At 39.6% G+C, this 27539-nt stretch overlaps 1 protein-coding gene and 1 pseudogene across 1 annotated transcript in view; one reads left to right on the forward strand and one right to left on the reverse strand.

Moving 5' to 3' along the window:
- The window catches only part of LOC101447404 (sodium-dependent phosphate transport protein 1), a 37804-nt gene extending 11983 nt beyond the window's left edge, over positions 1 to 25821 (forward strand). The window contains exons 4-13 of the mRNA XM_058285339.1: positions 6209 to 6442; positions 6526 to 6613; positions 6968 to 7054; positions 9851 to 9969; positions 10067 to 10228; positions 11178 to 11310; positions 11405 to 11552; positions 17274 to 17364; positions 23660 to 23796; positions 24850 to 25821. Coding sequence (XP_058141322.1) covers positions 6209 to 6442; positions 6526 to 6613; positions 6968 to 7054; positions 9851 to 9969; positions 10067 to 10228; positions 11178 to 11310; positions 11405 to 11552; positions 17274 to 17364; positions 23660 to 23794 — 1197 coding nt within the window. The 3' untranslated portion in view covers positions 23795 to 23796; positions 24850 to 25821. The remainder of the gene's footprint in view (positions 1 to 6208; positions 6443 to 6525; positions 6614 to 6967; positions 7055 to 9850; positions 9970 to 10066; positions 10229 to 11177; positions 11311 to 11404; positions 11553 to 17273; positions 17365 to 23659; positions 23797 to 24849) is intronic.
- LOC139437349 (sodium-dependent phosphate transport protein 1-like) overlaps positions 1 to 27539 on the reverse strand; it is a 232146-nt pseudogene that overhangs the window by 101478 nt on the left and 103129 nt on the right.

Raw genomic sequence — 27539 nt, forward strand, 5'->3', positions numbered from 1 at the left:
ACTAGCTATTAGGGAAATGCCAATCAAAACAAGACTAACATATCATCTTACATCTCATAGAATGGCCATCATTCAAAAACAAAAACAGAAAACTGCATGTGCTGGAGAGGATGTGGAGAAATAGAAGCATGTCTTCACTGCTGTTGGGGAAAGTAGAATAGTGGGACTTCTGATCAAGACAGTTTTGCTATTCTTCAGGAAGCTAAATATGGAACTGCTGTAAGATGTGACAGTCCCTCCACTAGGAATACATCCAGAAAAATTGAAAACAGGGAAACAAACAGACATTTGCACACCGATATTCAGAGTGACATTATTCACAATTGCCATAAGATGGAAACAACCCAACTGTCCATCAACCAATGAATGGACAAACAAAATGTTGTCTATACTTACAATGGAATGCTTTGGGGCTATAAGAATAGTGAAATTGGGATTTATATGACAGCATGGATAAACCTTCAGGACATTATGCTGAGTGAAATGAAGCAGACACAAAATGCCAAATATGGTCTCACTAATATGACCTAAATACAAAGAATAAACACACGACGTTAAAATCTAGAGTATAGGTTACTAGGAGATAGGATGAGGGCTGAGAAGGTGTACTGATGTATAAGGAATGTAGAATTTTTAATTATCTCGATTGTAAAAGTGCAGTAATGAGTAGAGTTTATGGTAACACATTATAGTGAGTATGACACAGCTGGTTTATGAAGGTAATTGTGGCTGAAAGGGGATGACTGAGGACGTAAAGTTCATTTGAAAAAAAGCTAGAGGAATAATTTAGGGATTGAATAACATAGAGAACCCAGAGATAGATGAGAATTGTGGTTAATAGTACATATGCAAGAATGTTCTTCTATAAGCTAAAACAATGTGCAATACTAATACAAAGTTGTAAGAATATGGTGATGCAAGGGAAAATACAATTAGTATAAATTATTGAGTACAGTTGATAGTTATGTAATTTTCATGCTTCAGTGTTAAAATGGTACTATATCAGCACTAATGGTCAATAATAGCAGGATATTAATTTTTTTCTTTTAACTATGGAAAACACTCAGTTCAAAAATTTATTGAGGCAATGACTACGAATATCCATGATGAAAGTAAGAGTCACTGAATGTACACTTTGGAAGGACAGTAGAAGGCATGGGATTTATAACCCAGTGAACCATGTGGTGGATGGTGGCCTGGTTTAACAGTACAAATGTGAGAGCGTTCTCTCATGAATTATAACATATGTACATTATTAATACATGGTATTAGTAGCAGGGGGTTATGAAAAATATGCCTAGTGCAAGCCACAGACCATACTAGAAGTTACATATATATATACACACACACATATATGTATATACATATATATATATATTTAGCATAAGAAACACCTGTATTTCAGTAGTACTTTTTTTGTTGTTGTTAGGCCGGTAGTTTATTAAGGAAGTGAGAGAATAGAATAGAAATGAGAGAAAATAACAGATTAAACCTTTCCAGGTATACTTACTGCCTGCTCTAGGCAGAGAAAGCGATTTAGTTCATGCTGTTACTTTTTTTTTTCCTCATTCTCTCTCTTTACTTTTGTTTAATTGCTACATTCAAAAAATAAAAGAGGTCCCTCTACCCCCCACATCAACAACCTCTTTCATCATCCTGGGACATACATATTTTGATGATATTCTTTTTCTAAATTGTAACAAACTTCCTACAACTATGCAAGGGATGTTGTATGAGAATTCTGCAGGTTTTGTATGAGTGCTCCATAAGCTCACAATTTCGTTAATAAATTTTTAAAATGTAATTGTTAAAACTACTGTTTAAATAGTACAAATGATACATCGAGAGGAGATAAAATTAAATGAAATAAAGTGCTTGCTCAATAACGAACAGAGAAGGGAATAAAAGGTTAAAAAAGGAAACAAAGAACAGAAGCCACAAATAGCAAATCATTTCCAAGATGGCAGATTTTAATCCAGCTCTATCTATAATCACTTCAAATGTGAAGTGAAATGATTCACAGCAATGTCACAGAGATGGGAAAGAAACAAGGTAATACTTGATTCTAAGATAACTGAACTACGCAGACGTAGCCTAGGGTTATTTGAAGGTGTATAAACACAGCTGTTAAAAGACAGATATCCAAATTGCATTAAAAAAAACAAGACCTTCAAAAGACACTGTGTACGAGAAACCCTCAAATATAAAGATGCATGTAAATTAAGAGGAATGCATGGGGATGAAGAAAGATATACCATGTGTGATGGATTGGAGCTATGTACCCCCAAAAATTGTTCTTAGACTTTGACTACTCCTGTGAGAGGGAACTCCCATATAGGAGACTACTCTTGTGAAGAGGTAACTTTAGTTAGTGCGTGGCCCAGCTGAGCCAGGGCGGTTTTTAAACCTATTAAGAGAAACACAGAAAAATGTCAACTCATACGACCACAAAATCTAAGGACACTGCCAAGAGAGTGAAAAGACAAGACAAAGATTGGGATAAAATGTTTGCCAAGTATACCTGATGAAGGACCTTTATCAAAATTTAATAAAACAAAAACAACCAACACAATGACAAAACAGGCAAAAGATCTGAACATAAGCTTCACCGAAGAAGATACTATACATGGCAAACACGCAGAGGAAAAGATGTTCAATGTGATTCGTCACTAGGGTCAAGCAAAGCAAAGCCATATAGATATATTACTACTACACACTGATTTAAATGGCTAAAATTATAAATACTTAATTAAGACCCAGAGTTGGCAAAAAAGTGGAAGAACTGGAACCCTCCCATACTGCTGGTGAGAATGTAAAATGTTACAACCACCTTTGAAAATAATTTCCCAATTCACAAGAATATAGTCTACTCCTATCCAATGATTTCATTTCAGAAAGCAAAATATCCATACAAAGACTTGTACATAAATGTCCATAGGAGTCTTATTTGTAATAACTGCAGACCTGGAAACCATCAAAATCTCCATCAGCAGGTGAATGAATAAGCAATCGATGGTTCAGGCATAAAATGGAATCCTACTCATCCAGAAAAAGCAACTGATCTACTGATATGCTGAACCACACGGATGAAACTCAAAGTAATTATGCTGAGAGAAATAAGCTGGCAAAAACTGCTTATGAATGTCTTAGCTTGCCAGGCCTGCTATGACAAATTCTTCACAATACATTGGGTCAAATAACAGGAATTCGTGGTCTCACAGTTTTGGAGGCTAGAGGTTCAAAGGCAAGCTCTCACCAGGCCATGCTTTCTCATAGTCTGTAGCATTCTGTCACTCGTGACAACACTCGGGTTTCCCTGGCTTGCTTTTCTCCTGACTTCTTCTCCTCTAGTGGCTGTCTCTGACAGACTTCTGCTTCTTCTGACTTCTGGCTTCTACTGACCACTGTGCCCAATTTCCTTTGCTTGGAAGTTTCCAGCCTCATGAATTAAGGCCTGCCCTAATTTACTTTGGCCACATCTAAGTAGGATGTTTGGCCCTATTTTCAAAGAAATTTGTTCACAACCAAAGGAATGTAGCTGAAGCACTGAACTTGTCCTTTGTTCAGTCTCCAACACTGAATGATTACATGTATATAAAACTTCTAGAAAATGAAAATAACCTATACTAACAGGTCAGTGGAGGGTATGCGGAAAGCAGAAGGGAGGCCAAAGGAGCAAGAGGAAACTTTTGGAAGTGAAAAATGTGTCAATCACTGATTGTAGTGATGCCTTCACAGGTATACATATATCTTATGAAGTAGTATACTTTAAATATGCCAAGTTTAAGTATGCAGTGCATTGTGTCAACTTATACCTTGAAAATCTGTTGAAACCTACTTTGTTGAAAATATTTATTGAGTCAAAATTCTAAATACTGATGACATTCCAAGGCTTTGGTGAAGCATTGAGAATTCCATTTTCTAGAGAAATGGCTACTCAGTGGGCAGCACTTTAGATCCTTCACTGTAACAAAGTGGAAGGAGCTCCTGAGCTGTGGAGCTTGGAACATTTCTCTTGCACCTTCACCTCCCTAAGGGATCTTCTCCCACAATCTAGGAAAATCCATGTCCTTCAAACATGAATACCAAAAAGGAAATCAGTTTCCTGCTATAGAAAGGTACTAGATTAAAAAAATGAAGACATTGACATAATTGGTCTAATGATGAAAACTCATCCGAAAATTGTATCTGCAAAGCAGACCTAAATTGTAACCTAACATTACCAAAGGAACCTAAAATTTAGTAAAGCAGGTACAGCTAGGGAAGGGACACTATGGTATAGTGCACTCAGGAGCTCAAAGCAGACATGGCCAGAGGAGACGAGGCTGTGCTCAGACAGAGAAAGATTTCAAAAATGACATGAGAAATCAGAGAATAATTATGAAAAAATGAGATGGAACCTTTTAGAAATGAAAACAAGTAATGAGGAGAATGGAGATGAACAGACTCCACAGAGAACAGAGGATGGGACACTACATACAGGAAAGAAGATCAAGGGAATGCCACTGAAACTTTAAAATTGACATGATTTTTTCTTAATGCGATTGCAAAGTTTATATTTGTCACTTAGGTTTATTGGCCATTTCAGTTTCTCTCTCTCATAAATGGTCTATTAATACCTCAGTATATTTATATGATTCATCCAAGGTTGTATGTATTTATTCATTAGATTTAGGTAGGGAAATTTTATATGGGATGTTCTGTTTAATGATAATAAGTGAAGGCATTGAAAAGTGAAATATCGGCAGAGGTTCTACCCTTCTGGCATGGGAAGTTCCAGATGAGCTCTGTCGTTTTAACCCAAATATTGTGGGCTCTGGTTCTTCACTCTGCTAACAACAGTGGTGGATTCATGCAATAATAAATACACCCGAAGATGTTACCTTTCACATAATAGGGAAAATCGAATAAATGTCTGCACCCCACCTGAAGTGGATGTGTGATTTCGCTGGCACACCTCCTGTGACTTATAAAACATGGCCAGCATTCTGCACCATTGTCTGGGGAGACCCACCATGTCTAAAGGAATAGACCTGGAGCATCCCTTTCCCTTAAATACCATTCAAATGCTCCTCTCTGGTTATTATCCATTATGGAGTGGTACCCCTGATAGATCTCTCAAAGGAAGTTCTTTTCCACCAGAGAGAGATGATTCTACACACAGACCAGAAACACAGTGTGGCAGGGACTTAGGGAGGGGAAGAGAAAAAGAGGAATAGGGGGCGCAAGATACTACTGATTAAAGCACAAACCCATGAATTCCTACTTCCTTCCTTCTTTCATGTTCTAAACCAAAATAACAACCAGCCCATTTCACCAAAAGATCACTCTATCCAGCAAAACACTTCAGTTTTCAAAATGACCCTCCCACCTATTGTACCAGTGGAGAAATCTTTGGGAATGGAACTGACAATCTTAGTGCCTCACAAGAAGTTTAATCCTGTCCTAACCTAATGTAATTAAGGTTTCTATCTGTGCAACAAGTCCAAATACACATGCGACCTCACCCCAATTGTGCCAATGATAAGTGCAATGTTCAGAATATCTTTCATAAGCTTAAAGACATGACAAAACGATTGAAGGGACCCTACCTAGGAATTAACAGATGGATCCTGAGAAAGACAACAAACCATGTCACAACAGAGATGAGCAGAGGAAGAGACATGGCCTTTCCTTTCACTATCACATCACATTATTTCCACAGCTCAGCCCGAGTACATCTCTTTAAGGTTGATCTTTCTTCTGTTGCAGATTTTGTCCCTGGGAGCAGGATATCTGTATGAAGATGTCATTTCATGAATGAGCTTATATTAATGGTGGAACTGGAGGTAGAGAAAAGAGGAATGAACTGTTGCAGGATGTGTAGTACTACAAAGTACTCTACAGGAGATATTACCTAGAGTTTAACGACATTCACACAATGAATATTGATTAAATCTCTGTGCAGTGACATGTACAAGGGGGTACAGGAGGAGTCCGTGACTGTGAGAACTTCACATTATGGTCAAGCATACTAATGATAAAGTGTGAATGTGTACACAAAATGAGTGCTATAAAGGAAGAAAGAATGTCCCATGATAGAGAATATTGGACAGAGGAGAGCTCTCTATCTATGGAAGAGAAGAGCAGTGTCCCAGCATCACTGAATGTATTTTAATACAAGGTCCAGTGCCCAGAGAATTTAGATGAGTCTCCTCTTTTCTTTCAGAACCCTGTGTATGATTGGAGCCCTGACATCCAGGGAATCATCCTCAGTTCTTTCTTCTATGGTTTGATCTTAGTCCCTATTCCTATTGGATACTTCTCTGGAATATGCTCTGTAAAGAAAATGGTTGGTTCTGCAATTTTCCTCAGCTCTGTGGTCTGCCTGTTCATCCCACTGGCTGCTGACCTTGGAAAAACTACAATTATCTTGTGCCGAGTCCTCCAGGGCATTGCCCAGGTATCAAGGACATACAAAAATTGAACCAACGTTATGTTCCTGAAAGTACCACGGATCAACTGACCTGATTCTTCTCATTTCAGAGTACAGTAACAACAGGTCAGCATGAAATATGGGTCCGATGGGCCCCCCCCTTGGAAAGAGGTCGACTTACCAGTATAAGTTTATCAGGTAAGGGATTAGGGCCCTGTATGAGGAAATCACACTTTCATTTCATGATGTCATGTTCTTCCTTAGACCCTTAGGATACACATGTTTGGAACTGATAAAAGTCTTGGAAATTACCTATTCAAGAATCCTAGATTTAAACATGAAGAAAAAGGCTAGGATGGAGCAGGAGTTTCCTTATCCTCAGAAACAGAGAAAAAGAAAGGGAGAAAAGCAAATATTTTATTCTCTCCTGTTTATTTTTATTCTACACACATTTATTTGGCAGGATGTTGTTCATTGCTATGTGAGGCTATAGTATCTCCAACTGCAGATGTGTGCATTAATTTGGGGGTCCTCTTTGTGCCTTCTGACTAGGGTGTGTGCTGGGACCCTTCATTGCCCTGTTGGTAACTGGATTAATCTGTCAGTCCCTGGGCTGGCCAATGGTCTTCTATATTTTTGGTGAGTCTCTTTCTACAGAATCCTGGTTATTTTTCAGAATTAAGGCAGGGAAAATAAAAACCTAACATAAGTTAAATAGTCCTATGAAGTTAGTGATGCTAAGGTGCGTGAACCCCATTGAGAATATTGTGGATGTCAAGAGAGGTTCAATTATTTGCATATGGGAAGTCTCAGACTCAGTAATAATTTGGGGAAGGAAAAGAATTTACTTATGACCCACCAGGTTTGGGAAATTTCTGATCAAAACCTGAGCCTCAAATAAAATATTCTAACTCCTTTTATACAGAGGAAAATTTAAATGGTCCTTTGTTTCAATGCTTAATAACTTTGAATTAACACATATCCCCTACATTCCAGGTAAGCTTTTAGCATGAACTTTATACATCCTAGGTAAGCTTTTAGAATGAACTTCACACATCCTAGGTAAGCTTTTAGCATGAACTTCATACATTCCATGTAACCTTTTAACAGATTTGGTTTGCATCCTTCCTGAATATTTAAAATTTATAGAGTTTACATTGCTTGACCGTTTTCCCAGGAGTGGAGTTGTTGCACTGGTTACCAAGGGCAGAGCTGCAGCTCTCACATAGATCAGGTTATCTACAAAGACATGAACAGCCCCAGCCCATGGCCTATGTCATTCCCCCCTTTATGCCAGCTTAAATTGCAACAAGAAAGGAGAGAAAGAAATCACCATTTGTGAACTTCTGATGATAAGGCAGGCATCGTGAGGAACTTTCCTTGCCTTCCTATGCCTTCCCAGCACTGGGTTTGTCCTTTTCAGCCTCATCCCCTGCAGACCTATCCTCTTCCACTTCTCACTACCCCTTGTCTTCAGAGTTTGCCCCAGGCTCCTTCTCCTTCAGGGCTCTATTCCTTAGCTGGACAATGTCATCTGTGTTGAGGGTCAGTTGTCACTTACCCTGTGTCCCTGGGCAAGTAGCCTGGCCTTTCTGAGCCTCAGTTCTCTCCCTTTGACAATGAGCTGCTGATTATGTCATATGGATTTTTTGAAGGTTAGAGACATTCACATTGCACAGGCCCCTAGTTGGTGCTCACATCTTTCTTTTTTTTTTTAAAGATTTATTTATTTATTATTTCTCTCCCCTTCCCCCCACCCTACCCCAGTTGTCTGTTCTCTGTGTCTATTTGCTGCGTTTTTGTGTCCGCTTCTGTTGTTGTCAGCGGCACGGGAATCTGTGTTTCTTTTGGTTGCGTCATCTTGTGTCAGCTCTACGTGTGTGCAGCACCATTCCTGGGCAGGCTCTCCACACGCATCAAGGAGGCCTGGGGTTTAAACCACGGACCTCCCATGTGGTAGATGGATGCCCTAACCACTGGGCCAAGTCCACTGCCACGTCTTTCCATTCACATTATGCCTTGAGATTGGGCTCTGAGGTACAGCATGAGATGAAAAGCATATATTGTCAATGTTTCCTTTGACCATTGCTAAATGGGGTTGTAAAAGCCTAAAACCTGACAACAGGCTGTGCCTTTCCCCCTAGTCTGGCCCTATTCTCTCTTATCCTGAACTGCTCCCACCCTGCACCTGTCACACTGGCCCTTGGCTCAGGCCTTGGCAGTTATTCTTCTCCCTGCTTGGAGGGCCTATGGCCCAGAAGCCCACAGAGGTGTGCCCTCTTTCCCCTATAACTTCTCTCCTTTTCTCTGTCATTTTCTGACATTTAATACATTTCATTCACTTTTAAAAAAACAATGTATTTATTTATTACCCCCCTCCTTACTGCTCCTCTCACTTTTCATCTGCTGTCTGCATCCATGCACTGAATGTTCTTCTGTGTCTGCTTGCCTTCACATTAGACAACTTTGGGAACCTATCTTGGGAACTTCCAAAGATGTAGAGAGCTGCTCATTGTCTTGCACCATGACACCTTCCTGGTCTGCTCATCTTTTATTGTCTCCTTTCTATGTCCCTTTATGTTGTATCTTCTTGCTGCATCAGCTCTCTGCATCGGCCAGCACTGAGTGTGGCCAGCATTCTGCATAGGCCAGCTCTCCCCTTGGGCCAGCTCACCACGTGGGCCAGCTTGTCTGAACCAGGACACACTGAGTATTGAACTCTGGATATCCTATATGGCAGACGGGACCCCAGTCATTTAATACACATCCACTTCGCATTCACTTATTTTTTTAATGATCACATTTCTTTTCCACTAATATGTAAACTCCTTGAAGGCAGGCAGCAGTGTCCCAACACCTAGAATAGAGCATGGCATGTAATCGGTATTGAATCAATACTTCTCAAACGAATGAAAACATTTCTGGAAGATTGACCAGTGAGCTCCACCTACTCCCTGTCCTAAACCAGGGTTCCCTAAGGCCAGGTATTTGGTACAGGAAGTTCAGAAACAAGAAGCAAACTGGCCAACTCTTCTAGGACTCAACAATGTGCTAGCTTGGGCTGCATCTAAGGGACAAGGCTGCGACTAGCCCTCAGAGATGCTGCTTGTTCAGCCCTCTGAGATCAGCTGTGCCTCTGGTCTGGGCTTGATGTGCTGGCAGATGTAGGAATCTGTAGAGATGAGGGTTGAGGGCAGGAGGCTGTTGTGAATAGAGGCACGGCAAGGGGAAGTGCTTAGCACCATTTCCTTAAAGTTCCTTCTGCAGGCAGGGCAGTGCTGGATGCAGGGAAGCCTATTAAAAGTAGACTTTACAGCAAATTCTCAAAAAAGAAAGTGGTAAAACTCTAGGGTTCATAAACTGAAAACTGTCATTTAGGAAAGAGTCCTACCAAAGAGAGAAACAATTCCAAGTCTACTTTTTCTACTTTGACAGGTGCTTCTGGCTGTGCCCTGTGTCTTCCCTGGTTCATCCTGGTTTACGATGACCCAAAGGACCACCCCTGCATCAGCATCAGTGAGAAGGAGTACATCACCTCCTCCACTGTACAGCAGGTAGAACCAGATGCTCTGTGTCATACGCTATCCCTGGTTCTGTCTAAGCTTGTTGTGAATGTTCATTTATGCTAATTCTTCATGGGTACCTTTCCAGTCCAGCTCCAAGAGAAAACCTCTGCCCATCAAGGCTATGCTTAAGTCTCTTCCACTCTGGGCCATTTCCATTGGGAATATTGCTTCATTCTGGACAAATAGCATCATGAGTCTGTACAGCCCAATGTTTATCAACTCCATGTTTCATGTTGATGTAAGAGAGGTGAGTAAACCTTCTATTTTTCCTTGACCCATATCTGTGCTGCTTTCTTATTCTTTGGTACTGAAAATGCAGTGGAAGTGTTTAGTAGCAGATGGTCTTTACCTGGAGATTCACCATTTCCAGTTGTGATGCCAGCACAACACAGGACGAAAGGCACAGGTATCGACATCGTGCCTACCACCCGCCACCCTGTACCCCACAATCATTACTCCCATTCAATCTCTGACTGTACTTGCGTACTTGAAGGCTCAACACCACTGTTCCCTGCTGGTTCTGGGCTCTATCCCTGAAACCCCTGTGGCTAAACCCTGACAGCCTCCCTACTTCAGCAAACCACGCCCTGATTTGGTTCTACTTCTCCAAGGACTGGCATCTCATATCACAACCCTCTTACAGGTACCGCTTAGAGAAGCACTGACCCATGGACCTCTCTGTTGTGTGGTGAAGGGTTAACATTTTGAAATGAATCTGGGGTTTCACTTTGGGGCACTCTGCAATGAGCACAGAGTCACCCAGCCTAAGGCCAGTGAAACAGTTTGAGCATTTGAGCTCTCTCTGACTCACATTTCTCTTACCTAAAACCATGGATTTGTTGTAAGGATGATCAGTGCAAAGTAAGCACAAGGTAACTTTGCAATGGCTAAAACTGTCACCTCTGTGTTTACAGGGCCAGCACTTTCTATTTCCAATGCCCTCTTCCTCCCTGCTGCCCACTGCTCTCAGGTCCCTGGAGTTTTAAATAGAAATTAGACAGATTTTGACAACTGTAACTGACCTCAAAACATTGTTATCTCTCAGATGGTATGGCTCCTGTGTAGTTCTTGGGTTGAAATTTGATAGATTCCTGTAAGTGAGTGTGGGCTTTAAAACTGAATATTGATGCAGGAATTACTCAGTGTATCAGTGATATTTTTGCCATCATACGCACTCTCGGACGCTTCCTTCCCAGAATGGGTTGCTGTCTGCCCTCCCCTACTTGTTTGCCTGGATCTTTGGAATCCTTGCAGGCCAGATGTCAGACTTCTTCCAGTCCAGGAATATTCTCAGCCTACTCACCATTCGGAAACTTTTCACCTCTCTAGGTAAGGACCAGCCAGGACTTTAAACCCAGGGTGGGGGAGTCACTTCACCCTATCAGGGGATTCTCCTGACTGTGTCTTCTGCAACTTTCCCCAGGGCTTCTCCTTCCTGCCCTCTTCAGTGTGTGCCTGCTTTACTTAAGTCCCAGCTTCATCAGCACTATTATTTTCCTGATACTGATTATTGCAACAGTAAGCTTCAATACGGTTGGGACATTTCTGAATGCATTGGATATTGCTCCCAGGTAGGTTTTTAAAAAACCCCTTTCTTTCTTGCATCCAAGCTCTCAAGGGGGACTGAAATTTTCAGACACTTTGAAGTTTATAGCCATCAGACTAAAAGTTTTAGACTGGCATCTCTGCACGTGAGGCACAGAAAGTAGGAATTATTTCTGTATATATTAGTATGTGTAAGTTTATGAGCCACTCCTCTCTATATAAACACACATAGCTTAGGAATCAAGAGCACTGCTCTGGAGTCAAAAGTTGTTGGGTTTCAGCTTCACCACATCCATTTACCTCCAGCAAGTTACTTCCCTTCTCTCTGCCTGTCTTTTTGCCTATAAAATGGCAGGAAGAAGAAAATACCTCCCTCTTAGGGCTATGACAATTAAATAGTTCACCTCAAGTACATGGAGTAGTGTCTGCCATTCAGCAATCACTCTCCAATTGTTGGCTGCTCCATTGTATGCCTGATTATGTCTTATAATCTCCTCATGTCAGCCCACCAATATTAGTCATTTTTTCTTTGCACACATGGAAACTGAGGTTTAGATCATTGTGAGCCCAGGATCTCACCACTGCTTTGGGATTTTCCTTGGGAACTGAATCCAGATTTTTTTGACTCGTCTCTCTCTTCTCTGCTAAACCGTGTTTCAAGAGGTAATAAGGGTGACTAATGGAACCAGCTCTGCCACTTGCAGAAGCCCAGGGAAGGCGTGCACATTTTGATTCATGGGCTGGTACACCCTGGAGAACAGAGATCTAATATGTACAGCATTCTCTCAACTTGTGTTAAGCAGCAGCCCTGGGCTACAGAGGCAAAATCAACCAAGTGTTACCCTCTTTCTCATAATTCTGTAAGAGTACTACCCACCAGATACATGTGTGGTGAATGCCAGGGCAACGAGGACATGGGTACATTTCATGTGTCCTGTTTGGAGACCCTCCTTAAAAGTATTTGGAGTTGTTCTAATTATTTGACACAGTGCACAAGAACAGTGCACAAATTTCAACTCAGAAAGGAAGTGAAATAAGGAACTATACATAAATAGGTAAAGGAAACTATGAATAGCTACAATTTATGGGGTACTTTTTATGTGCCTGGCATGCCCCAGTTTGAGTGTGAGAATACTATCTCCATACAGTGGGTGAGGAAGCAACATGCCAGGAAGATAGCTGATGTAAAGTCACATGGACAGCAGGAAGTCAAGTGACAGTTTATGTGAAGGCATGCCTGCCACCAAAGCTGACTGTCTGTAGTTCCTTCCTCACCTGTGATACCTACAAGTGCTTGCTCAATAGGATGTGAATTACCTCTGCCAGCAGAGGTGTGGAAAACATATGACTTGACCCGAACCGCATCATTCTAATGGCCAAAATCCATGTTAGCCAGTTACTTTTCTAGTGTCAGAGACAGTACAGGTACAATCTGGAAAAAATTCTTATTCTCTGAAGCTAGTTCAACCTCATTTTCTAGGGCATTATGTGTTATGCTTCAAGCATATTGATTTCTCTTGCTCAAACTAATTTTCATTAGTGAATGGAGACAAAATTTATTTAAGAATGAACAAAGCATGTACCTCTCTCTCCCCTTGAAGGGAATTGTAGACTTATGCCTTTGGGGTCAAATTTCCAAATTATTCTCTTAGGGGATTTGGGTCTTTCTTAGAATTTAAGAGTTGGGCAAAGGGATTGCATCCATTGGGGAAAGAGAGAAGTGGCAAAAAAGATGGACTGGAAAGAAGACAAGTCACATAGAAGTGCTTTTTTTCAAAATATTGGGGGCCTAGAATGAGTGAGATAATGACAGATAGAGGTGAAGTGGCTACCATCTCCTTCAGGATATCAAGAGTGGAAATGCACAGGGTTCTCAAGATGGTCTGTTGCATTTCAGAAGGCACTGTCACCCTGTTGACACTCTTAAAGGGAGACTATACCAGAGATTAAGATTGTTTTGTCTGATTTGTGAATGATGGACTGTGCAGACCTGAAATTCCCTATGCATGAGAGTGAACTATAGTCAGACATCAGAGTTCTACTAAATCATAATCCAATCAAATATTAAAACCATTAAAATTCCACCATGGGCTGTTGTAAGTGTACATTAAGCAATTTGAGGTGATTTTCCTCCATAGAAATGTCCAGCACTAGAATAACCTCAAGGTTGTTTCTATGCACGTATCATATATCCACTGGCAGGAGGATTTGCCATCTAAAGCTCTTACCTTGCACACTAAGACTAGTGAGCTACAGCATCCTGTGAATGTGTTCAGAGCAATTTTCATGGCACTCAAGGGTCTGACCCTGGGGATTTGCTAACATCTCTGACTTTGGAATGAAATCATCTTTTTGTAAAAAATGTCAAATCCTCCCCCACAGTCACATCACTATTGAACCACCAGGTAGGATGGGGCATTTTGTGGCTGACTGATTCTCCTGCTAATACCAATTAGGAAAGACCAGATAAAACTCCAGTGTATACACTGACCAGCATCAGGGAGAAGCAGAGGCAGCCAGGACACCTGAGGGTAGCACCTCCAGAGATGAGATGACAATCTCATGGTCTTTGCCCATTCTGAGGGCCGGAAGGAAGCTGTTGATATGGGGTAAGCCCTGGCAGAACTCTAATGCTGGAGAGAGTGATCAGCAAAGCATTTGGTAATTGTGCAGGGCTAGGGTGAAATTACTAAAAATCTGAGTGGCCTTAAACACAATGTCAGTTTCCCTTTGAGATAGTTGTTGGATTCAGGTCAGTGGGAGAATAGTCAAACAAACAGAAATAAACAAAACTCAGCTATAAACCTCTGAGAAGCATGACAGAAATTCCCATAGTGTTTTCTGTTGAGAAGACAAGAGACTCTAGGCTTTGGAGAGACCCAGGTGAATAGACTAAGTTCTCCATTGGAAGCCATGGAGAGATACATCTGAAGGACAAAGGTGAAATTTAAGTAAATGGAGTCTTATCAACGTTTAGTGTTAGCTCTTATCTTCTAATTAAATTACAACTATCAGATCCCTCCTCTCCAAATCTATTAGAGAAAAGGGCCATTTTTTTTTTTTCCGGCAAAGCATAACAGCTTTTTTTCTGGAGATTTTATACCTTTTTTTAATTCACATTGTCCATTTACTAAAAATTACTAGGCATGTCAAAGGACAGGAACATGTCATTAAAACCCAAACAAGAAAAACAAACTGCCATGAGAAATACCTCATGACTATTAGAGATATTAGAATTAACAAACATGAAGTCTAAATGATTTGTGACTTAATTATACCCAAGAAACTAAGATCAAGCTGAAGGAAATATATGAGATAAAACTTTGAGCAACTTTGGAATCTCTAAAAACAAACAAATAGAAGTTCAAAACTGAGAAATAAAATGTTCAAAATTAAGGACTTGGTATATAGGTATAAAGACAAATCACTCACAACAGATGACAGGCTTAGTAAACCAGAAGATACATCATAAGGAAATATCCAAATCGAAGTATAGAGAGAGGAGAGAAAGGAATATAAAGAGTATAAGAGAAATACACAGGAGGTGGATGGGGCTCAAGTGATAGAGCTTCTGCTTACCATGTGGGAACACCTGGGTTCTATTCCTGGGGCCTCTGGGTGAAAAAGAAGAAGAGAAAGTGTGCCCATGAGGCAAGCCAGTGCCTGCATAAGGGAGTGCATTGTGAGCCTGTGCCTGCATGAATGTCCACACAAGTGCCTGCCCTGTGAGCCAATGTCCTGCGCAAGTGAGTCATGTAGCAAGATGATGACGCATCAAAAGAGAAAAAAAGGGAGAGTCAAGTAGAAGCGCATCAGACCAGGAACTGAGGTGGTACAATTGACAGGGAAACTCTCTCCCCATCAAAGTTCTCCAGGATCAAATTCCAGTGAATCATAGAGAGAAAATGAGAAGAGAAGACAACACAGACAGCAAAAACAGCAGGGAAGGAGGAGGGGAAGAGAAAAATTAAATAAATAACAAATATTTTCTAAAAAAGAGAGAAATACAGAAGAGAGTTAAAATGCCAGTATAGGATTTAGAAAATATATAGGAAGAATGCTGAAAATCAAAGACAGTGAAAACTCTCAAACTTAAGGAACCAGAGGAAAAGACATGCTGCATTTACACAGGCAGAATGGCTGAAATGAAAATGGTAGGAAATGCCAAATACCGGAAGGGTGGAGCAAAGCAAATTCTCATATTGCTGGTGAGAGTGCACTATTTTGAAAAACTATTTGCCAGCACTACTAAACTTGAAGAAAATGAGGAATTTTTCAGAAAGACACCAAGATGTTTTGCATTCACACATAACATACACACACATAATTCATCATCATCACCATCATCATCATCAAATTTAACTCCTACCTCATAGCATTGTCATACATCAATTCTAGTTGGACTAAAAACTCCAGTGTGCCTGTATGAAAGACAGAGTGTTAGTTTTTAGTAGTTAGTAGAGAAAAATATCTCTTCTAAAACTATACTTAAAATTAATGATAAATTAAAATAAATTATATTTGAGACTTTAAAACATGATAATTTTACCATTAAGACATGGGGAGACATTACGAGATGATATCAGGAGAAGAAATGTTTTACTCTGTAACGTGGCTATGTTTACCCTTATACTAATACTAGTCGTAAAATAAACTTTTAATACTTTTTATAGATGAAAGGGCTTATAAAGGCAAAATGACAAAGGCTCAAGAAAGTCCAAATTTGGCTGATTCCCACGTGAAAACCCAGGGATTGTACTGCTAATGAAGAGGGCAACTATGGGTACTGGCAACAGTGAGTGATTTCTGCCACTATCTGCACATCTGGCTGCTCACTACCATAAATATCCTGTTTCATTGACTTAGGTCACACTTCCCTCCTCTCCAAAAATGATACAACTCAACGGTGTCAAAAGAGACCATTCTACCCAGTAGATGCACAGAGACCACTATCCAGGGGCTCTGGGTTCAGTCTTGATTTATCTCCAGCCAGGGACCCAGAAATTAACAAATAACCTACACACTTATTTCATATTCAAATTGTAAAGGTGGAGTAGGAATGGCATAGTCCCAGGGAAATAAAACTAAAACTAGGCACAGAGCAGAAGAGAAACCCAAAAACCAAAAGGAAACCAAAATTAAACAAAAGAGCCCCTCACTATCATAGAAGGGAAGGACTTGAAAGGCAGAGCAATCAGTGGGATACTCTGCTGGGCAAGAAAGGGCAGATTCCCTGTTCCTGAGCAATCTATTAATAATACCGTGATTAGACCCGGGCTTTGCTCTCCAAAAGGCATCCTCTTTTGGTTCTTCGTGGCTGAAGGGTCTGACCCTTCCCTCCACCAAGGCTCTATCTAAAATGCGTGTTGGAGAGCTGCTCATCCTTGGGAGTGTGCTGCTTTTGTAGCTCATTTCAAGCTGATGGTGGTTTCGATAAATAGGAGCTGACCAGTCAGAGTTGCATGTAAATGAGGTTCCTCTCATTAACCTAAACCAGTTCCCATTAAGAACACGTTGCCTTCTGAATTTCTAAAACGCCATTTCTTCTTTTCTCAACTCTACTAGGTTTTACTCTAAACATGATCTGTCTTCTCTAATAAGTGAATTTTATTGGAATTTTAGAAGTAGCAATGGCAAATACATGAAATCAACAGTTATCCCTAGTATGCTGGATTTCACTAAGTTGACTTTTCCTGTAGCATTTGATTTGTCTTACAGCTTTGCATTGTCATTCTTTTTATGTATAGATATTATGGATTTTTAAGAGGAGTTACAACTTTCGTTGGAGTAATGGGAGGACTCATGGCTTCCACTTTGACTGGCATCATCATTAATCAGGTAAGGAGTTATTTTTGAAATATTACTTATACAGAGAAAATATACATGCATAATATACAGAGGAGAATTATGAGGTTTTTAAAATGAATTTTTCATTAAAGAAATTGTAGAAAATAGAGTTCCCATATAACCCCACACCACACACAGACACATTCACACAATTTACCCTATTATTATTAGTGTAGTTTTGTGGAGCACCTTTATTAAAATAAATGAAACAATATTAATATATTTATACTATATACCATGGCCCATAATTTGCATTAGATTTCTCTGTATTGCATAATCCTGTGGTTTTATAAAAGTTTTAATCCAGCAGGATATATACAACTTACGGTTTCCTATTTAATTGTACTTAAATATATATTACAGTGTTGTTAAGGACATTCACAGTATTCTTTCATCACCACCATCTGTTTCTGAAACTTTCCCATCACCCCAAATAGAAACTTTGTACTAATTAAGCATTAATTCCCCATTGATTACCACAACCTAGTCTCTGGTAAACTTTTAAGATTCAATCCTGACTCTATGAATATGCTTATTCGAGTTATTTATCAGTGAGATCATTGAATATTTATTCTCTTGATTCTGACTTCTTTCCACTTACACGATAGCTTCCCGATTCATCCATGTTCAATCATGTATCAAAACATTATTTTTTTCTTGGGAAGAGCCTCCCTGGTGCCGAGGGATTACTATCAAGCACGAGCTGATGATATAATTTAAAAAAGATCTTGAATAAAAGGGTCAACTCAGAAAGAGCAGAATATCTCTGCCTACAAGTAATATCAGGTGTCAAAAACTGCTTTTTTACTTCAGATAAAAGGGGGAAATGGAAAGGACAAATGAGTTTATATGACTATGAGTCTCCAAAAAAGAGTCGGGAGGGCATCAGAGGGGTAATGCTTGCGTACGCCTCAGCAGGGTACCAGAAACCACCAAAATAGATAGAAACCCAGGTACTGGTTCTCCTGAGGGCTACTGAGACCCACAGGTTCTATGGTCATGGCAGATGACTCTGGAGTTCAGGGCCATGTCAGTTGGCCCTACTTTGGAGTTCGTGTTCCTGAGTGTGATGGAGTTGGACTCAGATATGACCTATCTACACATGCCTCTTCTGTTACTTTTACCAGACCTGTGGTTGGCTTTGGGGTTGGTGTATACTCAGAAGACCTGAATCTCTGCACTGTCCATGTGACAGTCAGGCCCTGAGCCTCAGCATACTTGCAACTCCTACCCTCTGGTTTATTGATCTTACCCTGGTCAGCTAACAGTGAGGTGAAGAAGGTCAACCACCACACCAGAGAGCCAAGAGTGCCTACAACTGTAAGCAGGAGAATATTATCCATAATCCATGTGCAATCTAAGCCCCCTCCTGATGAAAAGTGGGACTGGACATAAATACGCCAGACTCCACAGGGTGAAGGAATAGAGTACAGATTAAAGTAGACTTACTGGTGTTCTGCTGGGGAACTAATGTGATTAGTAATGGGAGAAATTGTAGTACTGATGTGAAGGAAGTGGCCACGTAGGTGCTGATGGTAGGGAGAGAGAAGAAGAGATATGATGTGGGGCCATTTTCAGGATTTGGAGTTGTCGTGGGTGGTGCTATAGGAACAGATACTGGACATTGTGTGTCCTACCATGGCCCACTGGGTGGACTGGGGGAGAGTGTAGACTACAATGTAGACCACTGTCCATGTGGTGCAGCAGTGCTCCAAAATGTATTCATCAGGTGCAGTGAATGTGCCATGATGATCAAAGAGGTTGTTGATGTGGGAGGAGTGGGGTGAGGGGGTGGGGGGCATATGGGGACTTCATATTTTTAGAATGTAACATTTAAAAGAAAACAAAGAAGGTGAAAAAAAGATATATAAAGAAAAATAAAAATTAAAGATTTCCAAATCGCTAAAAAGAAAAACAAAGAAAGAAAGAAACATTATTTTTTAAGGCAGTGTAATATTCCATTAGCTCTATTAACCACATTGTATATTCTGCTAATGCATTCACTTATTGATGGATGCTTGGGTTGCTTCCATCTTCTGGCAATTGTGAAATAATGCTCCTGTAAACATTAGTGTGCAAATATGTTTTTGAGTTCCTGCTTGAAATTTGGTTAAATTTCTTATTAGATATGTGATTCTTCTCTTTGCTATTGTAAGTGGATTTTTTTCCTTGATTCCCTCTTCACATTGCTCATTAGTGGTATATGAAAAACTACTGATTTTTGTGTGTTGACCTTATACCCAGTTTATAGTGTTGTTTAAGTCTCAGTTTCCTTATTCGTCTTTTGTTCTTCTGTTTTGGAAATTGGTGTTTTGAAGCCCTTTAATTTAGAAACATCTATTTCTCCCTTTGAATCTGTCAATATATGTTTCCTGTTTGGGGGCTCTCCCATTCTATACATGTATACTTATACTTCTTCTGTCTACTTGTTAAATCAACCCATTTATCAGTACATAGTGATCTTCTTAGTCCCTCATAACAGTTTTTGACTTAAAGCCTTATTCATGTCATGTTAGTACGGCTACCCGAGCTCTCTTCTGGTTACTGATTACATGGAATATTTTTTCCATCCTTTCACTTTCAACCTACTTGTGTACTTGAAGTTAGGGTTAGCCTCCAGGAAACAGCATATAGATGGGTCTTGCATTTTGTCTATCATGCACATTTTTGCCTTTTGAGCGGAGAGTTTAATCCATTTACTTTTTGCTTTAGAGAAGCTGGAGGTTTAAAGAAAAATCATGCACCAAATAGAGCTCCCATGACGTTCTATTATTAACACCTTGAATTAGTGTGATACATGTGTTACAATTCATGAAATAACTTTTTTATAATTGTACAATTAATTATATTACTTTGTTTATAAAACCTACTGATAATGCCCCAACTTCTTTCATTTTGCTATTTGCTCTTTGCAAGTCTTATCCCTTTTTTCCCCTTATTTTTTTCTGTTAATGCCTACTTACATATTTATTTGCTTTTTTGGTAGTGTACCATTGAATCCCTTCCCATTTCCTCATGTCTCTATTTTTGAGATGTTCTCTTTGTGGTTAACATGGGACTTAAATTTGATATCCTAAAACTATTACAAGCAAGTTAAATAATAACTACTTGATTTTCATAGCCTAAAAATACACTGTTCAAATATTCCTCCATTTTTCCACCTTTTTTGTATGTTTTACAAATCATATCTTGATGTATTGCATTCCTGAACCAAAGATGTATCAAAACTTTTTATGCATTTCAATTTTAGAACCAGTAAGAAATAAAAATTAGAGTTAAATTCCAAAAACAGTACTGACGTTTATAAATATGCACATGGACAAACTTACCAAGCTTTTTGTTTGTTTGTTTCATGCCACCTCCTCCACTATCTAGTGTCCTTTCTTATAAGTCTGAAGAACTCACATAAGCATCGTTTGTAGGGCAGGTCTACTGGTAGCAAACTCACTCAGCTTCTGTTTTCTGGAAGTGTCTTAATCTGTCCCTGATTTTTTGAGGAACAGTCTCACCAGATGTAGAATTCTTGTTTTGCAATTGTTTTCTTTCAGCATTTTAAATATTTCATTCCACTCTCTTCTTGTCTTCATGTTAAAATTTGGCAGTTAATCTTATTTGGGCTCTCTTGAACAAGACATGTGTTTTCTCATGCATCTTTCAGAACTCTCTCCTTTTCTTTGCCAGTTAGGCTAGTATGTCTCTGGGTTTGGTTCTCTTGGAGTTTATCCCATTTGGAGTTTGTTGGTCTTCTTGGATTTCTATGTTCATATCTTTCCTTTCATTTGAGAATTTCTGCTATTATTTATTTAAATATTCCTCCTGCATCTTTCTTTCTTTCTCCTCCTTCTGGAACTCCCATAATGCATATATTAGTACACTCGATGGTTGCCCACAATTTTCCTAGGCTTTTTTTCTTCTCACACAAATCTTGAGTCCTTTCAATATTCTTGCCTTCAAGTTCACTCATTCTTCTGCCACTTCCAACCTGCTCTTCAAGCTTTTCATTCCAGGTATTGTGGTTTCAACCCCAGTATTTCTGTTGATTTCCTTTTCATATTTTCTACTTCATTATCAAGATTCCTTTATTGTTGTTTCATGGTTTTCCTGATATCTTTTAGTTCTTTCCCACTGTTCCCTGTTATGTTCTTGTGTATAATGAGGATCATTTTTTGAAAGTCTTTGTCTGGTTTGCCCAATCTGATCTTATCTGTTGATGGTTTCTGGATGTTTATTTGGTCTTTTGGATGGGTCATCTTTTCTTGTTCCTTGATTGTCTAGGAATCTTTTTTGCACATTGCACATCTCAGTATATTAAAATTTGACACTGAGATCTAATTCCTGATTTCTCTGTCTCTTAAGTTAGTATCCAGGTACTTACATGACAGAAATTTCCTTGACTGTTGGGAGTTTGTTTAAAGCTTCATTTTATTATTTGACTCTCACACATTTATGGCAAATCTTTGACTGTTTTCTGGAAATTTGAGAAAGATGGCTCTGCCAGTTTTGCCAGTTGTTGAAGGAGTTCTGTGGGAATGGCACTCTGGAGCACCTTACACCATCATCTTGGTCAACTGGACCCCAGAGATAGAATGAGTCAGTTATGAGTTTTTTGGTCACATCAAAAGAAACTTACTCAAATTGGACATCTCTTCAAACCTATAGGTAATACAATTTCAAGTTCGAAGTATGGCATGAGCCATCCCTTCATCAGGATGTAATGCACAAGATGCTATATCTAGGGCTACTCCATCATATTGTAAACTGTAGTAGTTTAGCAACCCATGATTCCGAACAAATATCCCTTAATAAAGGGAAACGAATGGCAGCTACTGGCCCACAGTAATGCTCACATCTTGCTAGGCAGAAATTCTGCGGGTCACCAGTGGGGGAATATTCTTAAACTGGGCCCTTAGGTGGCTGAGTGTAGGTTCTAGAGGGGACTTTGGGGTGTTCTCTCTTGATTAGTGGATTCTGCATAAAGGAAGTCATGTGAGGCAATTATGTGGTGAAGAGAAAGGCAGCCTTCTCTGCAGAAGTGAAGTTATGAAGCCAAAATAATTTTTCAGTCTCTCCTCTGGGGCATTTCCAACCCGCTTGAAGTTAGATGTATTCATGGAACTTCCTTTGACTTAGGAAATATGAGAGGAAGTGATAGGTGCTAATTCTGAGGCAAAGCATTAAGAAACAGGAGCCACTCTTTCGATTGCCACAGCTACTGTGTTATTCTTTATAATGTTAATACAATTCAAATTAGAGGGAATGGTTTGATTATAAAAAAAACAAAGTGGCAAGAATACTGGCTAACCCACCTCAAGAAAAATGTGTTTACATTCTGTTCCCGAATCATACTCCAACATTAATGCAAGATGATTTTTAAAAATGTGAATGAAGAAGAAAAGCAATAAATAAACTAAAGTAAATAGGGGGTAAGAACTGTGTAAATTTGAGGCATAAATTTCTTCAAAAGCATGGAATTAAGATAAATCCCTGCTCAGAATGCATTACATATTTACATAAAATTTAACCTTGGCTGATGAAAAAGATAAAGTAAAATATTTCAGCAAATCTGGAACAAAATGTAAATGTAAGGACAGCTTTGTATATAACACAAATAAATGAAATAAATTACCTCTGCATATGATCCATGAGTGCATTAAAAGAAAAAAACCTCAAAATCTAGTAGGCTACTTTCTATGAAAGTAAACAGGATTCACTATTGTGAAGTCTGTTGGTGAAAATGACCAATTTTCACCCAGAGAAAACATGTCAGTCATCTTCATAAATGAGGAAAAGATAGTTCATAAAATTTTACTAAGGATTGACGGGTATAAAATTAACTCCTGGGATGTTCATTATTTATAGCAACAAAATTGGAAAGCAACTTAAATGTAAAGAAATAAGGGGTGACTTATAAATTTTATATTTCTAATCTCTAGATACTAGTCAAGCATGTTATGGTACAATCAAATATTTATTGGTACTCAAGCATGTTTATGATATGTATCTACATGAAAACACATTCACACTTGAACGTTAGTTCTATGTACATCACAATGGCATTTTTACATATTTAAAAATTATATGGACATAGACATAGATAAAAGAATAGAAAGATAGTGTGATCATCTCTGTGGTATTGAATTATGGCCTTATTTTGATGAGAGTGTTTTTTCAAGATTTTAAGTGCCCTTTGCTGAGTCTGTATTATTTTTAGTATTATAATTTAAACATTAAAAAAAACAATAACTAGAAATCTCATTGATAATTATTCTGCTTTTTAATCCCTCAGGATCCAGAGACTTCCTGGTTTAAAATCTTCATCCTGTTGTCAGCCATTAATGTGGGCAGCAACATTTTCTACCTTGTATTTGCTGCAGTGGAAGTCCAGGACTGGGCTAGAGACGGAGAACAGACACGCCTCTGAAGGTGAGCGGTGGTCAGGTTAGGCACCACTGTAGGAGAGTCCACAGCACACAGGGGTGTGCAGCAGAAAGAGGCATCGAGGCTCTCCCTTAGGGTAAACTGGGGTGCTGCTGACTGAGATGGGGTAGAAAGAAATGGGTATAGGTGCGGGGAGAAGGGATACAGTGTTGAGTCTGAATCTCTTAGCCGTCCTGAGGGTGCAGGTCTGGAGTTCTGGGGATCTGTTGGGACTGGAGGTGCAGATTTCGGAGTCTGGGCATCTCTACCATGGAAGACAAGGAGGAGAAAGGCTAGTTCTTATTGAAGATGAGACCTGGGAAGGACTGTGAAGAGGGAGGAAGGACAGTGGGAGAATGTGGTGTCACATAAGGGAGGAGAAAAGAAGATTCAGAGGTGGCAGTGATGACCTGTAGAAAATGACATCAGGGGGTCAAATGATATAAATCTAGAATTTCCTAAGGGCTTTGGCAATGGATACCTTAAAAGTGACACTGACAAAATGGTTTACAATTGAATGACGGATACAGAGTCCATTACAATGTGTTCAATAGAGTCTGATATTTTGCCTTTCTTCTATAAACTATACCGGTGATAAATAGTAAAGGAAAGGTCTCCTTGAAGAAGCATTGCAGCTAATATGTGAGTAAGAATGGATAGAATAAAGATATGTCCCCCATATTTCAACTCCCAATGAATTAAGGGATCCAGGCAATGCGTCTGTTAACATCACAAGAAGAGAGGCATGGTGACATTTTCTCCCTTTTGATGAAATTCACACATCCACCAATGTCTTGTTAAGAAAATCACACCTAATCTGAATAGTCCTCAAGACAGATTTTGTTTTATGCGAAATACATCAGAGAACATGTTGAACTACATCCTAAGGATATCACCAGCAAATTCAAACTGGGAGATTTTACAGGTTTCAACAATTCAGATTCTGTAATAAAAAAAAAATCCTAAGGAAAAAACTACAAGGGGTGAAGGAAACACTAGAGTAAAAGGAAATTAAATGGTATACCAAATTTTTAAAAATTGCCTATGTAAATGCTATAGGACCCTGAATCTCAATGGAGTTGCAACACCTAGTCTCCAGTTCATTGGACTCAACCTGGACAACGAACAAGGAGAGGATGGTGCACAACCACCATCCCAAGGAACCAAGAGAGAGATTACAACTGCAAGCAAGATAGTCCCATCCATCCGCCCTATGGAATTGAAGCCCCATCTCAATGAGAGGTGGAGTGGGCAACAAATCCCAGAATCTTGAGGAATGAGGAATGTAGACTTACTGTATTATACTATAGATTTATTGTGATTCTATAAATGTAAGACTTTATATCATTGATGTGGATGCAGTGGCCACTGGAGGTTCTGAGTGCAGGAAGGAAAACCAGGAGTAGTATGCAGGCTTTTTTGGGATTGGAGAATAGTCCTCAATGACATCGAAATGACAAATATAGACCATTATATATTTTGCCATATCCTACAAAATTGTGCAGAGATAGTGTAAAATAGAAATTAAACAATAATCTTGCTTAGTGGCCGTGTTTCAAATTGTATTCCTTGTAAGGACTCTACCACACTAATGAAGGATGTCATTAATGGGGGAAAATGTGGGAGGTGTAGGGAGCAGGGAATATGGGAATCCCCTTTATTTTTAAATTAACATTTATGTAATCTGTATCTTTTTAAAGAATTAAAATATGTTAATAAAGAAAGAAAATCATTTTGGAATATCATTACAAAAATAACATCATTAATGACATTATCTAGAGCAAATATTAAAAATAAGCATGGTCTTTGTAGTTAAACATAAATAAATAAACGTGTATATGGGGATATACACATGGGAGAGAAATCTACATATGAAATAAAGAGAATGACGAATGTCATGAGAGTTGTCACTTTCAGTGGTAAGGAAGGGGTAAGGATTAGTATGGAGCACATGGAGAATCGTTAAAATGCTGGCAATATTGTATTTTTCACAACCAGGTGGTGGTGATTAAAAGAGGGTTTACCTTCTAATACGCCTCTGAGACACATTGGTTTTGTGATGTTTTCTGAATCTGTGTTACATTTCACAGTAAAAACATTTAAGGAAAAAAGAGAAAGTGTGACCCTAATGCTTATCTTTCAATTAATCGATCCTGAATTTAGAAGACAAAGAGAGGCCTCCTCTCAAAGTGCACTCACAGTCAACTAGAATGGGAAAGCTTGGTAGGAAAGAATGCAGTATACTTGGCAGAAGAGACGATTACTGCTGTATTTAGAATGTGACGAATAATTCTTGCTTTTACAATTTTAAAAAAAGGAAAGATAAAGAGAAAATGAGTTAAAATGGAGAAAGCAAGTATAGACAGTCCTGTAAAGGACAGCAGATCAAATGGCAGGTAGCTTTAAGGGATGTGAAATTAGGGATCATCTTTCAGGTGTTTCCTTGTTTCTGAAGACAAAGAGACATGCATGTTTCTCTGGTGATGGAATGATCAAATGTGAAGATTCATGGTGTAAGAGAGGGCACAAGTGTGGTATTGAACTACTCAAGTGTCCCAGAGGGGAGGAAGTTCAAGCCCTAGTGCAGGGCTTGGCCTTGGGAAGGAACCTAAAGCTCATCATAGTAAGTATAGAGGCGTCTGACGCCAAGCTCTCAGCCCCCAAGAGGAAGTTGTGGAGACGACGTCCACCCCCAGCCCCCAGCCCCATTAGCTGCAGGACATCCGTTCTTCTTGTCAAAATGGGTCTGGACTGTATGGGCTTTCCCTTCTGGTCATTTTCCACCCTGGCCTCCCACCCACACGTGCCTCGGCACAGTCCTCCTCTCTGGAAGTGCAGGCTTTGCCGACTATGGCCTCCTGGTCAAAGACTTCGAGTAATGCACACAATGGCTTCTGTTTTCCAGGCTTTCTTTTCAGGACAGCTCTCAGAATTCATCTTATGGGTGTTTGGACACAAGTCCCCTTATCATTCTGAGCTCCCATTCCCATGGTTCCAGCTAACTCTTTTGCTTTGCTGAGAAACTGTCATCTACTCCTGATGATTTTACCAGGATAGCAGTGGAAAGTGTTGAAAAACACAAAGAAATTCAGACACACTTAGGGCTTCAGATGATCACAGCTTAATAACTACCTTTTTTTTTCATTCCTATAAGCTTTCCAGACAGAATCTTTTGTATCACCCAGCAAAGATCCCTGAGAAGGCCTTGGAAGCAAAGGCAACACAACCTGGACAAATCGGTCAAGCAGGCAGGAAGGAAAACAATGAACAACACTCATCAACAAAATCGCATCACTCAATTTTCTCCTAGGGGGGTGGCCGTCAGCTTTTCAGCCCAGTCCTGGACATTCTCTTGCTCAGTGGCAGCCGAGAGCAAGAAGATTTTTCTCCAACCAAACTGAATCCTGGAATCTATAAGTCATTAACTGCCACTCAGTTCCTGTCCCTCCTGACCCACAGTAGCTCTCTGTGGTAAGTAGAATTAGGTCCCCCAGAAAACAAACAACCAAACACATTATCCATCTCATTGCTGTGGGTATGAACTCCGTAAACAGGACCTCTGTAAAAAGTTAGTTTTAGTTACACTGAGGCTAACTGGAGGGAAATGGCAGTGAGCCCTATTCCTGGAGTATTTATAAAGAAAAAGCCTTTGGGAGGAGCAGGAATCCAGAAATTCCAGTGGGAACCCAGAAGAGAGCGAAGATACCATTTCCATGTGAAGGAGAAGCGGAGGGACACAAGGGTTTTTG

The sequence above is a fragment of the Dasypus novemcinctus genome, chromosome 22 (genome assembly GCF_030445035.2).
Source record: "Dasypus novemcinctus isolate mDasNov1 chromosome 22, mDasNov1.1.hap2, whole genome shotgun sequence".
NCBI classification, from domain to species: Eukaryota; Metazoa; Chordata; class Mammalia; order Cingulata; family Dasypodidae; genus Dasypus; species Dasypus novemcinctus.